This window comes from Crocodylus siamensis, chromosome 7 (genome assembly GCF_052110815.1).
Source record: "Crocodylus siamensis isolate JL-2025a chromosome 7, ASM5211081v1, whole genome shotgun sequence".
Classification (NCBI taxonomy): domain Eukaryota; kingdom Metazoa; phylum Chordata; order Crocodylia; family Crocodylidae; genus Crocodylus; species Crocodylus siamensis.
In genome coordinates, this window is record NC_143401.1 from 79,025,124 (window position 1) to 79,040,636 (window position 15,513).

Below are 15,513 nucleotides of genomic sequence, written 5' to 3' on the forward strand. Positions count from 1 at the left end.
CTCTGAGAAAGAACTCCATATATCACGGAATTCTGTAGACCATGTATTTTGGGAACAATTGGCCTATTGAAAGTGAAGTAACCTGAATAGGTTGGGGGAAAGTTGTTTATTTTTTGCTGCTTTATGGTTTAGTAGAGAAGGACTGAAAAGCTTTTTTAATTGGGGGGAAAAAACACTTTTTTTGTTTTTTCTTCATAAACATCAGGAGTGTCAAGGTTGTTGGTGATCTCAGAAATGCATACTTGGAGCAACTTTAGCTCTTAATATAAGTTTGAAGATGTTGAATCTTTAATGGACATTTCCTCTACCTAATTTAATTAATCTGGTATATTAAATGGAGTTGAAATCTTCCTTTGGTGTAATTGATATGTTCCCAGTTTACCTTCTTCCTAAATTAAACAACATGGAAGAAATACAGCAGGAACACAGAAGTATCAGTTTAGGCTTGGTTTGTTCATCAGTCACATATGCTCCCTCAGAGCCTCCAACCCTTCTTAAATTCTTAGAATGGTGATAATTGAACGCACCTGATCTATCTTCAGTGACTTTGCAAAATATTTATGCATCTTTATAGGGGTTCAAGAATTTGCTGTCAGGATGACCTAAAAGAATAGCCTTACATCTCAATTTAGAGTCTCAAAATCTGTTATCCTGTTACAAGTACTGTGTGCAAAACCCAAGAGTTTTAAATTATATGAATAAAAATCACCTCTCACTTATTTAAAATTTAATTTTCCTGGAATTTTTAATGTCATCATTTTGTTAGTTTTTCAGTGGTCCGTGGAGTCATGTATGATGGGCAAAACCTGAATTTTTAATATAAAATTGAAGCAAAAACTTCTCCCAAGTCACTTTTTAGATCTTCTTTATGCATTATAAAGAAGGGGGAAAAGGCAAAAGATTGGATTTTCTCTGCAGGTCACTTTAAGTCTTTGCAATGTTTGTATTTTGGAGCACATACAAATGAGGCACTTGTTTGAATTAGCCAAGGATGGAAGATTGGCATCAGTTACTTATTGTTTTAAGGCTTTCAGACAAAGAGTTGGCAGTGAGAAAACTTCTCATTAAGGTTATCCACACACACCATGTTTCCAGCTGTAAATTGAGAGCTACATACTAAACTGAGTCTGTTTTGCCATTGATTCTTGTTCACAGAAACTATTTCTTAATGTTGGACAGAAGTTTGTACATATACCTCTTGAAAAAAAATTATAAAGGGCACAGTATTTGAAGTAGATATATGGGAACATGCTGAATATTGCTGCAGATTTTATGTGTATTCTTAATGCATTTTCACTCTTTCTAGCAACTTAGTCCTCTTGTATTTGCACTGTTCTTCACTCTTTTAGCCTATTCAACAGGCATCCAGCTATTCAGGAAACCATTTGTTAGCTAGCCAGTCCCAGGGAATTGCTCCCCAGAGCCATCATGAAGTCTTCACTTCATCTTACACAGATTAATATCCCTGATTTAGTGGACCCCAGGAAGTATTGTAATAAGCTGCTTTTAAAAACATGTTTTTTAAAAGAAACCCAGTTAATAAAATTGCAGTGGTACATTCTATATATGCTGCTCACCGTAAGAGTAGAAGTGTGGCAGTGACAGCTGTTTCCAAATTTCTGGTTTGGAAATACTACATTCAGCATAGACTTGTGTCCCTGCTTGTCTGCACTCATCTCCATCTGTTAGGGTGGCATTGTGCCTACATTCAGCATGATGTGTCGGTTGTGCTAGGGCACATTTGCTAAGAAAAATGGGTTTGGATACTTTCAACCTTAGCTATGCAAGGTCTGCCTCTTGCATAAGACACCCTTGCTGCGTGCATTTGGCACCTTGGTATATTATATCACATTACATTTGATCACACTTGTCATTTTATCTGCCAAATACCGGTCTGTATGTGAATAAACAAGACACAAGGTTACAGAGATTTGCAGTGGTTAAAAAGAACAGTATTTTTTTCAGCAGGTATACCACCAAAGGAGACTTGCTGGACAAAACAAAGCTAAACATATGTGCACAAAACTAGGGGTCTTCTGGGCCAACTACTTTTAAAGTCACACATTTGCAGCCCCTTTTGAAGACTATAAATTATCTGTCTTCTGGTAGAAATGAAAGCCAAAGGCTGATTGCAGCATGGGGAAACGAGCCTGAGTGAGTAACACAGATGTGCAAGACCAAAATGCAGTTTGTTCATTTGCTGTATAAAATGGGCCTCTCGCTGTTGGCAAATTAGGCAAGTTTGTGATATATATGACTTTTCCCTGTTATTCTTTAATTTTAATAGAAAGGCAAGGATTCTTAGGGTGACATTTTTTATTGGACCAGCTGTAGCTTGGATAAAGTTAGACAAACTTTCAAATGCAAGATCAGAGGAAGCCAGGCACAAGATAGTGAAAAACACCAGAAGAGAAGGGGTGAGAGAAATTCCCAGGTCTAGAAGACTCACAGTTAGCAGAGGAAAAGAAGCTGTGGGAGCTCCAGGCCTAGCAAAAGGGAAGAGGGTCACTCTCAACTTCCCTTTGTGAAAGAATTTAGGAGTTGGGTAAGATATAATGTGCCATAAAACCACTGTCTTTGGTTCTTAGTGTTCAGCTAACTTATGATAAGTTGTTCCCAGGTTAGCCTTTTAAAGGTGTTAAGTAGATTTCTCTTGAGCACAAGGATAGTGAGATCAGAGAGATAGTGGTTGTCATGTGAGAAATGTGCTCCTATGGGGTGTGTGCACCTGTTCTTTATTTTTTTTCTTTGAGTGTTCATTCTGGTGTGTAGTTGCTGTTTAGTTTCACCCACATATTTGCCATAAGGATAATTAGTGCATTGAATCAAGAATATTATATTTTTATGAGGGTTTTTGATAGTAGTGGCAGTGGAGATGTGCTGACAGGTTAATTTTAATACAAATTTTGTTTACAAAAATTAATCACAAAAATTCATTTGGTGGTTGAAGTTTATATGAAGCCAGGGGTATGTGGCCCTTGTTTGACTTGTTTGCTCTTCTTCAGTAGAATGATTGTTTTGTGTCTTCTCCTACAGGTTGGGAGAATTTCAGTTTTCCTAGATTTACATTTTGATGACATACCATCATTAAATATAACACATGTAAAACAGCATTATTTTATCTCTTTCAAAGATGTATTTCTATAAAATATGTAAAGTAAGTCATTAGTTTTGGAAGAGTTTGTAAGTATGTGTTGCGGGCCAGAGTTAAGGTTATTGGTGACATGCGTAAGGTGAATGATTTTATATTGTTTTTTTATTAATAGAATGTACCTTTTGTAAGAGTAGTACTGTACAAGTCTATAATACTACTGTACTGCCTTAGCTAGTAATCTCACTTCTTTTTAATGCTTCTGGCTTTTTTGTATTGTTCTTTCTATATATAATTTCCACAATACATGTTGCCACTGGTACAACTCTTAAGACTAAATTAAAGGTTTTTGTGTGGTCCTTTCCCACTTTTTAAAAAAGAAACAGAAAATTACATTTCATCAATATTCATGGACACAGATAGACATACACATGTACTTCAGCATGTGCTGTGGATAAAGTTAGCCAAAGTTAAGACCCATTTTGTTGGTGAACAGAGCAGAGTTGTCTGCCAGCATATTTTAATTTGTAAATGTTAATTTATAAATGTATATGTGTTAATTTGTAAATATATAAAGTTTTAAAATGGATGTCTGGCACATGGTGACACAGGCATCCAATCAGTCACAGAACATATTGTTAATTTTAGTTTAAAAAAGCAGAAGTCTGGTATCTATATAGTGTACAGCGTGGCAACTTAGATGAACTTTAGAGTTGGTAGAGTCTCTGTTTCAGTGTTAGAGGTGGCTGAAAAGTTGTGAGAACATTTACTGACTTTTCAGGGGAAAAAAACACCTTTTCTTTTTCAGCCATCTCCAAATTATTTCTGGATCTTTTAGATTAATCAAAAATGTTCATAGACATATCTTCCAAGTGAAAGTCAGAGCTTCTTTTGCTAAAGCTAGAAACTAAAAAATGACAGCACTCAACATTAGAGGCCGTATTTGAAAACTCGGATTTTAAATATCTTTGCCTTTAGCTTCCATATCTATAAAATGAGGATAATAACGTATACTTTGCATGGGTGTTTAGAATGCTAATTCATATTGGTGAAATTCATAGACAATATAAAACTTTGTGTAAACCATTGGTGTTCAGAATTATTTAACTAGAATTAATTAGATTGAAATTTAATATACTAGGGAACTAGCAAATATTCAATTATATGGTAGCTAAAAGATGTCCATTAGTCTATCATTATGTTATTTAATGTATTAATGTAGCACTTTTGGGAGTATAGTAGAAGACTAGCATTAAATGCCATCATCAATTTTGAGGGCAAGTGGATTTTTTTGTCATAACCACAAAATTCCAAAGCAGAACTCTCCACAAACTTGTTCCTTTGGAAAAACAATGACAAATATTAGTCACATTGCTTAATGCACTGTTGCAGTGGTTCCCAAACTTTTCGGATGAGCACACTGATGATCTGTGGACCCAGTGATTTGTAAAGTCCCTTCCAGCCCATAACAACTATGAAATGATGAAACCACTGTTTAGCCTCAAAGTCTCTTATAGACTGCCATGTACACTAATCATTTAAACTTTTAATTGAAATGTGCAGGGAGGAGGTGCAATCAACAGACCGGTATAGACAGTTAACCATGGCCTTACAGACCAGTTTTGGAACCACTGTACTTCTTGAAAGTGCTCAAATACTTACGTTGTGCCATAACATAAAACCTATAGAATATAATAAGAAATTTAGAAGGGGGAGACAGGCATTATTTTTATGTATTAATATGGTGCATAGAACATTACTCCTTTAAAAATGTGTTTTCCTTTAAAATACATTCTCCTTCATAGCTTTAAACCTCATTTGTCTCTAAGTTGTGTTATCTAAAACCAACATGTTTTTTTGTGGGTCTTATCAGGGTGGATGTTCATTCCCAGAGTGTGCCCATTAACTGCTTATTCATTGTGTAAGGACTAGCGCATCTGTTAATTATCCAGTTTCTTGTGATGCTGAACTGTTACAGCTATTGTACAGAGAAAAGTCCTCTAGATCTAATTTAGATATATTTATTTTATTGTACTTCAGTGCTCTGTCACGGTTCTTTGATAAACAATGAAGATTCTGTTACTGAAGGAGCCCAAAGAGAGAGACTCGGGACCAGATCCATATATTCAGGTAAGTACATTAACCACTGGCCAAAACAATCTATCTCTTTACAAGTAGACAAATATAATATTTAGCAATTGAACAATGTAAATGTGATTAGTTGTTATTGGTATACAACTAGGGAAAATGTTCATTAAGAAAACAAATTTTATAGTGTAATTTGTATGGGCACAAAGAGTAGTTTTAAGTAAGAATTTTTACACTGAATTCAAAGTTAAAGATTTCAGAATAATCATGATTATTATTACTGAAGTTAGTTTTTAACAGTTACCCCATTAATATCAATGTGTTCTTATATAGATCAGAATTATTTTTGCAGCATTTTGTAATGGTTACAAAAATTGTCAGTTGGAGTTCAGAGTCTAAGAATGTGTTGTACGGTCTAAAAAACCCAGAACTAGCCTTTCTTCTGCATATCCTATTTGTACAGCTAGTTCCATTGATTTCAAACGTATCTAGACACGATTACAGAACTTTTAGGACTTGAGCACTTGGATGGTATACAATGATTTTTACCATATCTGTTCAATGGATAAAGAGAGGGCTGTTATTTAAGGTTTTTTCAACAACATTAAATATATCAATTAAAATAAACAACATTCACCTGTAAAAATAAATCAGACTTTCTTCCTTAGATACTTCTGGGTTTTAGTTTAGAAAAATAGTTGCAAATTATTCTACTGCCAAATAGTCTGTTCTTTTAAAAAGAAATACTCACTATTTGCAATGTACTTCAATAACAATATACACTTTTATCTGTAGGAATTAGGATCATATGGATTTGAAGCAACTTTAATTCCTGTTTTGTCTTTTGAATTTGTGTCTCTTCAAAGTTTGTATGAAAAGGTAAGATTTAAACCTTTTTGGTAGTACCCAAATATTAGGCCCATCTGTAATGACCAAATTATAAAGCTTATCTCTGGTTCAGTTAGACTCCCTGGCTGCCACCTGCACTGCTTTGCTCCTCCAGAATTGTAGGTGCCTAAATTGTGACCCTGAAAACGTGGAGGACTTAAACTTTTTAGGTGCTTTATTTCCTGGGTGCCTGGAGTTGTGTCTTTGTGCTTGCTCAGAAATGCCCCAGACCTGAGCAGTTTGGTGCCTAGCTCATGCCTAAGCATGACTGGATCCAGAAACTAGATGTGCCAAAGTCTCTTTGCAGTTCCACTTGGTAGGCATTCTCACAGGCCATCTAAAACACATCAGTAGAATTGGGATCCATTGTTATGCAGGTGTGGACACCACTTTAGAGAAGAGGAATCAGTGGTCCACTGCTATAATAGTCTTGCAGGTAGAGCACCCTCTTAAGAAGGGGAAGACCAGGTTCCATTCCCTCTTCAGTATAGTGGGGTTGAAAACCACATGTCTCACCTCCCAATACAGAAAAAATTTAAGATTATTTAGGCCAGGAGGTAAGTACAAGAAGAAGCATGACTCTGTAGCCTAATTGCTATGGCGGTCTCCAGGAAGTAAGGGAGAGACTTGGACCCTGGTCCAAGGACTATTTTTGTAATGCTTATTTAACAGTAATTGAATAAAATGCACACAGGATGCATCAACATGTGTGCTTTACTGTGAAGTTGACTAATTTGCTACTTGGTAAAGTGTCACAGTCTCCATGTGCACCGGTATTAGGGCACAGTAAACTAATTAACTCTGCTGTAAGAGTTAGGAGCGAGTACTGTTGAGGATGGTACTATCTTACAGTGGAGTCATTTACAGCACCAAAACCATGCTTAGATGCTAACTGGGCAGGGGCCAGACTCCTTCCTGTTGCCTGGCCACAGCTCCACATGGTTAGCGTCCTCGTGCTCCAGCCAGCCCCTCCAATGCCACCACCTGAAGCCCAGGGCTACCCCCCTGTGCCCCTTGCCAGCCCGGGCTTGCTCCACCCTGGCTCAGACTGCTGCTGTCCTGGGGAGATGTGTAGACAATGTGCCTGGGAGTAGTTTACTCTGGCGCAAATTGTTCTGTAGTTTATTGCCTCACATTAATTTTACATGTTGATATACCCACAGAGTCCTTGAAGTAGGGATTGGAGCACAGGTTGCCTCCTTCCCAGGGAAGCACTATAAAACCACTGGTTCTCAACCTTTTTTAGGCTCAAGACACCCCTTGGGAGATGTCAGCAAACGTGTTCACTCTTTTTTTTAAATATGGAAAAATAATATAGGAAATTTTTATTTGTTAACACTATGGATTATTTGAAAGCATTGGGTTTATCTTGTGAATCATGTTTGTACACCTAAAAATGCTAACATTGCATGGCATGTAGCAACATCCCAGAAAGGATGTCAAGGCACCCTGGGTGCCACAGAATGTTGTTTGAGAATAGGTATATTAAATTATGATAGAAAATGGGGGAGAGGGAGCAGCAATGGCCACAACACTTTCTTCTCCTCGTATATTTTAATAGGAAACAGTGAGCCTTTCTCACTTCTTTGATTAAAAAAAAGAGTACAGGTGCCTCTTAGGAGAGGTTTCTGGCTGCAGATCCAAAGTGGAGAAAGGTACCTCCTTTCAGTGCTGTGTAATGTGTCTAATGTTACCTGTAAATGAAACTAAGATTTGAGGTCTGAAGGGTTCTTTCTTTTGTGCTCCTACCTATAGTCTATATGCTGTAATACTGCAACTTATATATGTGAATAAGAGCTCATGGAAAAAGAAATAGACCTTGTTAAAACTAGCATATATGATTTGAATCATCCTATAACTCGTCTTTCCATAGTCTAGTTATAGGCTGGTTTATGTCAATGGTGCTCAACATATTTTACAAGCAGGCCAATGTAATGGCCTGAGGGCTGCATAGAAATAGCATTGCTAGAGCTCTGCATGCACACAGAGCTCTCTGAGCTCACCAGTTGTTGGTATGAATTCTGGCTGGAGCCGTCATTTTCCTATGGCTCTGGAGTCCAGGACTGAACTGCACCCCTACTTGTTCCTTCCTTTTCCCTGCAGCTAAATGCAGAGAGCTCACCATGCCTGTGGAGGTCTCTGGTGATGGGCCTTTCGCATAGGCTTTGTGGACCACATCCAGCCCATGGGCCATAGGTTGAGCACCACTGTTTACATCGTATGGAACTGAGGAAAGATCTTGCGAGTTGCAGAAGGGTATTCAAAATAGAAGAGTTATGTTTATTGTATAGTTTTGGGGGGGGGAGGAGAAATATTTTTTTCTAAATTGAAAATAGTCATGAAAGAGTTTTGGGTTTTTTAAAGTCTTTTGGGGATTTTGTTTAATTTCAGAATTTCAAATGCTCATTTTTTCCAATGTTTCTGATATTTTTTTTCTGGCACTGGAGGCAAGAGTTGACTAAGATCTTCCTTTTTATTTGAATTTATAATTTTTCCTTTACTATAGTAACTTTTCATAGTCTCTTTACCTTAGAAAAAATATTGTGGCAAAATAAAATGCTAAAAAGTGAAAGAAAAAAATGATCTGAACATAATTTGATTGTTTGCTATTTCGTAGCAAAAAAGAAAGGCAAAGAGGAAAACCAAAATTAAAAAAATTAAAAGTAAAAAAAAGTTATATTTTTGAGCTCTGCAAAATGAAAACAACTTCAAAATTGTAATATTTATTTTTTCTTTTCAATACCTGTTTTAGCATCTATTCAGAAATATTTTAATGGTCTGGTGCCAAGCACCTATGCCCCTTCCATGGATATTAAAGTAAACAAAATACCAGCCTTTTAATTTAAAAGGGTTACAAATGGAAATCCAACCTTGTAACAGGACCCAATGATTTGTTAGTCATTTTGCTTTAAAAAGTAAATAGATCAATCATACATAGTATTACCTGAAGTTGGCTAAATTCTGGCTGTTGTGAGCTGCTGGTGGAGACATTTCCTGAAGTGAAAACTGTGACTGAGAATGAATAAAAAAATAAAATGGAATAAAACCCCCAACAACAAAAAATGTTGGCATGAGTTTGAAAGTAAGCACTATTCTTCCCATAGAAAAATACTTTTTTTTTAGAACAGATTTAATTTAATGATTGTATACTGAAGCAATCTACTGTATTGTATGCTATTTCATATTTCTCAAACCTGATGCTGAGTTTAGGCTTCTACACAGAGTTTACATCTATAATGCATAAAGCTACAATAGAGTGAGTAGTTTCAACCTAGAAAAAACATATGGAACAAATGTATTGCTCTTGCATACCTTACGTTCCTATAACTTAATGAATGCATTCAATGTAGAACCTTTTTCAAGAGTAGAACAACTCTTTCAGTGTGCCTTGAGATATCATGCCCTGACTTAGAGCTGTCTTTTCAAAATTTGAACTCTTCGACTCTTTGCCTGTCACTCAGTCCAAAAGAGCTTTAAATGCTGGGTTATACAAAGACAAACAATGACAAAGAGAATCATGATAAATATTATGGGTATTTAGCCATGTGGAGAGGGGATTTCTGTTTTCTCCCTCTCTATCCAAGGCTAGTAACCAAGATTTTTCATTTAAAATTGTTTAAAAATTTGGGAAACCAGGTGCTGAGCCTTATCCCCAGCTTCATGAGAATTTTTCAGCTCCAGGCAAGAGATGTTACTGACATTTAATGAATGTGTTAAAATCTGCAGCACCTCTGCTTCCAAAATGCTTGTCATGCATGCATAGTGTGTTCCCTAAATGCTTCTGGAAGGCACTATGGGGTGGGAGGCTCATTAACAGAAGCTCTCCACTCACATATTGTGCCATTTTCTGCAGCTGCAGAATGAGAGATTTTTTTTTAAATTTTATTTTAGAAAAGCTACTCTGATCCAAACAAATTAGCAGAGAACAAGCTGGCCAGGTATGAATCGGCTTATATCCGTTGCCAGGGTTATGAGGCAGAAGTGCTAATAGCTATTTTCTATTTGCTGCAGCCCCACTGTGGTGCTTTCTTTTCAGCATTGGTGAATTAAATATATTTTGGGTAGGTCTACAAAAACTTTCAACATCTAAGTTGAAATCCTGGCTTCATGAAATCAACAAGAGTTTTACCATGCACTTCTGTGGGGTCCTATGGGAAAAGACCCTAAACTATCTATGACCTGTGGAAATCCTGAGGTCCTAATTTTTATTTTAATGTTTACTAATCAATCATGTAACAGAGATGATAAAAAATGATATTACACTATTTTTCCCCACACAGTTTCTTGTATTCCATGTAGGATTCTTGTCCTGTATTAGGTTCCCAGTAGGGCTATGTACAGAATTTTTAAGCGTTATCTTCAAAATATCCATTATTTTGTATGCATTTGTATATCCTGAGTGTTTTGAATTCTTTAAAACAGATTTTCCGAATTGCCCAGCTCCCATCCAGGCACTTAAATGAAGCAGCTGATTTTGCAAGTACTTTGCATGTTTCCACCTCCACAGCAGCCTGAAATTGGCAGGGTTTAATTGTGGTTTAAAGTCTAACCTGCCACAATATGCAGCTTAAAACTGCATACACGGTACTGTCACTTTAAAATATTAATGACCATTTTATTTACAGTTTTTTAAATCAATAGTCCTTTGCTGTCCTGATTCTTACAAATCTCCAGTGATGCCTGAATATTTTAGAATACTGAGTTTAAACCAGCGGTTCTCAACCAGAGCACCATGAGACCTTTTCCAGAGTGCCCTGGTACTGGTGCCTCCAGGGGGAACTCTCATGCACCTGTTTCGAGGAGGCTTGGCAGGGTCAGAACAAGCAGTGGGCGGGGTGGGAGGTGCAGATACACCTAATGCAGGAAGGAGGACCCCCTCCTGGTACAGCCGCAGAAATAGAGATGTGCAAAGCAGTTTTGCCTGGCTGTGCTAGTGCTGCCCTTCAAAGGAGAGGGCACTGCTACCTACTTTATCTGTTAATCTAATGCAAGCAGATTTGACCCCTCCTGGAACAGCCTCCCCCTGGGTCCACCTCCTAGAAAAGGGGGTGCCACTACATTTAGAAGAGTTATGGAGGGATGTCTTCAGCTTGAAAAGTCTGAGAAACTAAGTAACCAAGCAGGCCCCCTGATCAATTAGGATCCTGCGAAGGAACTACTTGTTTATTACTTTGATTGTGGGGCAGTCAGTCGCTAAACAGAACTGCTCATTTTGGGGAATGTGGCAGAGCTGGCCCAGTAGTGCTCTCTGAGTTACTCAGAGGCAAAGCTTCACCTGCATGACATTTAAATACCCCAGATACTTCTCTCCCTCAGATTCAAGCCAGCTCAGTGCCAAGAATTTGTACCTGTTCTAAATTCAGATTTGCAGAATTAACAGTCTTCTCTAAAAGTGTTTGAAATAGCTTAGAATTCAGTGTTGTAGTATATCTTTCTTACTGATGTCCCTGTTACTTGTATTACACAATTAAAATATTTGCTACTTTTAAAACTAAAAGTTCACAAAATATTTTTTCAAGCTTCTTATAACTCATCTAAATATATTTCTGAATTGTTCGTAACTAGCTCTCTCATCCAGAATGCTATGGAGGTCTAATTTTTACCAGTCCAAGAGCAGTAGAAGCTGTCAAGTTGTGTTTAAAAGAGAACAGTAAAAATGAAGGTAAGTGCACATTTATACAGTTGGTTCTCTGTTTAAATTAAAATCTGTAAGTTTTACTCTCTCTCCCACCAGGGGTTTTTTGAGCTTAAAGGGGCTTTGGGGGGCATTAGGAACAGGGATAACTAGGCACTTCGCATTTCATTTTTTTTATATTTAGACCCAAGGCATACAACACATTCAATCATTTTATACTTGGAGGAGCTCCAACCTATTGGGGCTGTGTGTTTACAGAATCAAGACCTTAGGGCGTTTATACGCATGCCCTCAGTGTGTGCGTGGGGAGGGAGGGGGAGGGCTTTAATTAGAGTGGCTCTAAGAGCTGCTCTAATTAAAATGCCTAGAACATCTCATGTATCAACATCCCTTTGCTGAAAAATGGTGGTGGGGGTGCTTAACTAAAGCTTGTCAAACAAGCTTTAGTTAAAGCACCCTCACGACTATTTTTCAGCACAGGGATGCACACTGGAGTCTGCTGGAGCATGGTAATTACAGCACTCCAGCAGACTCAGTTAATCAAGTCTGCTCTGATGCGCTGTAATTACAGTGTATTGGAGCAACCTCACTACACATGTATAGGCACCCTAAGGGGATTTTAAGCTCTTTAGAGCTGGGACCATTTCTTTCTCTGTGTTAGTTATTGTTGGGCCTCGGTCCTGATGTGAGTGTGTTGGTACTGATAGAACATGCTTTAAATAATAATGTATTTCCCTCCTCCATCATGTCCCATGTCTTATTCAGACTTGTTTCAAAATTAATCGATCCTAATCTTTTCAATAACTCCTCAGATAGACACATTTCCATTTTTCTTTTTCTATTTCTATTATCAGTTCTTAAAAAAATGAATACCAGAAATGAACAGAAGATCTTAGGTGATGCTGTTTCATTTTTAAGGCATTATAATAAGGCATCTATCAGATCTATCTCTGTTCTGTGGTTATTGCAGAAATTGGGATGAGGCAGCTGGATCCAAACACCATTGTTCAATGTGAAGAAATAATTAACATTTTTAGAAGGAAATGTGATTTCCTAATCATTGTATTTGATCCCAGTTTCTCTAGTGTAATTATTTTTTTTAATCAGCTTTTGTATGCAAAATACAATCAATTCTTACCTTTCTATTATGTTATTTTTAAAATAAAATAACAGAACTGTTTAATAGCATAGTTTAGCTTATGATTGATTTGGTTTGATTGGTTAGCATATAAGCTTCTGTTAAGTCTTGGCTAAGCCTTCAGTTTTAAATCTGTATCTGCCCTGGATATGAAATTCATCAGTTTATCATTTTAAGTTGCACATTCTGCTGCCTTATGTTTTTTGCCTGCAAGTTTTACTTGGGTTTTTTTTCGCTAATGAATGCCAGAATATAAATGAGCATTATGAGTTACAGTTGATGTGGTACTGTGCAACATGCATTAAAAATGCTGCTTAACAGACATAATTGGAAATACTGTTTGTTCAACCCAAGTTTTTTAATCATGTTATAGACTGTTGTTTTTACAGTGAGCAAAACAACTGATTTAAAATCTTTATTTTAAATGGTAGCAAATGTAGTGTTAGTAATTAATATCTTGTTCTCATAAGCTTCTACAGAAATAAGCAATCTTTTGGGATAGAAATCCAGGTATTCACTTTGATGTTTATACTTTAATGCCAAATACTTGCACATAATTTAATGTTTTACAGCCTGGACAAAATCTCTGAAACAAAAATGGAATGCAAAATCAACATATGTTGTAGGAAAAGCCACAGCTTCTCTAGGTAAGCCATGTTAAAAAAAAGTCTTATATAAAACAACATCTTCAGTACAATTCATAAAGGTGTTAAAGTGAAAAAAATGCTTTAAAATGTTAAAAGTATCAACAAGTGTATAAGGCCTTATTTAACAATTAAACCTGTTTCCAGAAAGGCAGCTTTATATACATCAAAGATATACTGGCTTACACTAGCTGGATCTGACTCTACAATTCACTTTTTTTTCTATTGTAATGTGATTGCATTACCTTCATATCTATGGTAATGAAGAATGGTCAAACCCCACATGTCCCGCCAAACTATCTCTTTTTCTGTATGGTAGGAATAGAACAAAAACTTATGTAAAGGATTATAGGATGTAGTTCACTGTGATAACAGGTCACTAGACTCAGTGATCCACGAGGATCCTTCCAGTGCTAGGTAATCCAGGGCCCACTGAAGGCAGTGGTGAAATTTCTGGTAACTTCAAGGGGCCAGAATTTTACCATATGTTTCTGTTAATCCAGTAAAGGATTGTGATGATTTAGACATGTCAGCAGATATCTGTATCAACCTCTGTTTTGGCTTGTTGCCAATTTTGTTTGTAAAATTGCCTGTAGCCTCAGATTTCAGTTAAATGGGATGTGTCAGGATAAATTCCTGTGTCTAGCAGAGGACTAGCCAAGGGTTGTTAAACTTCAACCTTGCATTCAACTGGAAGTACCTTTGACTACCAAGGAAGACTGCTTTCTGAGGTGGCCAGGTAGCCAAGCAAGGGATCACCTGACAGAAGTTTTTAATTGCCTGGTAGGGTTTGAGGTAGATGAGGGAGATCGCCTAATAGACAGGACTGCGTGTTACAACAGGAGATTCTCTCACCAAAACAGAGTAAAAAGAGAAGCCTTGGCTGGAAGAGGGAAAGGGACCTGGAAGCCCAAAAGTACACTGACCAAATTCCAAAAAATGCTCAGGGGTACTGAGGAAACTGAAACATGAAATGAGATTCAGGAGTTTCTTAATCTGCTGGGATCTGTATATCTCTGATGCTATCTAAAATGAAGAGTGATTTATTTAAGGATCTCTCAACAAACCTTTGTTCTTACTGACTTGAATAATTACCTACCTTTGAAGGGTTAAGGCATGGGAGCAAGGCATCTAATTCAGCTAGTAAGGAGCACTTAGGCCTAAGACAGCTGGGATGTGGGATTCCTACTTCCAGTAGAGGTGCCAGCCACTCAGTATATGTCCAAGGTTTAAAGGCCAAAGAAAGAGAAAATGTTTAGATCCCACTTAGACCCAAGTAGAATTAAAGTATAAATTACCCAGTGTCTAGATCCAAACACAGAAGCTTAGCGAGTACCTGCAGGGATAGATAAGCCAGTGTGTGACATTCGTATGTTGTTTTAGTTGCACTGTATAAATATTGCAGTATAGCTGTAAGCAGCCTGTACTCACAGCAGTGATCTTCCCCCCACCCCACCCCACCCCACCCCAGCCAATCCCTAACCTAGGAAGGAGTGTTGCCTACCCAGCCCGCCCCCTGCCTCCAGCCGCTGCTCAGGAAGGAGCCAGGTTGGGCATGTGCAGGTGGGGTGGCACCTGCTGCAGTCCACCTGCCTTACACAGCAGCCGTGGTGCCTGCCTGCCACACCGTGCCACTCCGCCTCCCTTTCGGACTGTGCTGTGCACTCGTGCCCACCTGCCTTTTTGCCTCTGCCTGTTGCAGTGCCACAAGCTTGGGGGTGGAGGAGGGAGGTGCCAAAATACAACCTCACCGAAGGTGCCATTTTCCCTAAGGCTGGCCCTGAGTTGGAGTATACTAATTTTTTCAGTACTATCATTGTTTTATTTACTTAATCTTTATGGCTATAGACAGACATTCAGAAAGCCTGAGCCTCAATTGATTCAAACTTTGCAGGTTAGTCTAACCTGGCTAGGCTGAATCAATTTGTAACTGCACAGACATCCCCTCTGGACTGAAGAAATGCAGGCACAGGCCTGCAGTGGCTCAGACTAGAAGCTGGGGGCACTAGAGCAGCCCTGCCTTCCCTTC

At 37.9% G+C, this 15,513-nt stretch overlaps 1 protein-coding gene across 6 annotated transcripts in view; it reads left to right on the forward strand.

Moving 5' to 3' along the window:
* The window catches only part of UROS (uroporphyrinogen III synthase), a 49,512-nt gene that overhangs the window by 4,726 nt on the left and 29,273 nt on the right, over window positions 1–15,513 (forward strand). For 5 of the 6 annotated variants that reach the window (XR_016443663.1, XR_016443664.1, XM_090058523.1 and 2 more), the window contains exons 2-5: window positions 5,132–5,221; window positions 5,975–6,058; window positions 11,633–11,729; window positions 13,413–13,487. Coding sequence is in view for 4 of the 6 variants with exons in the window: in XM_090058523.1 (XP_089914649.1) it covers window positions 5,159–5,221; window positions 5,975–6,058; window positions 11,633–11,729; window positions 13,413–13,487 (319 nt within the window). In the remaining 2 variants the exon portion in view is untranslated. Of the gene's footprint in view, window positions 1–5,131; window positions 5,222–5,974; window positions 6,059–8,170; window positions 8,324–11,632; window positions 11,730–13,412; window positions 13,488–15,513 lie in introns of those variants that run through there. The other variant, XM_090058525.1, reaches the window with a different exon arrangement.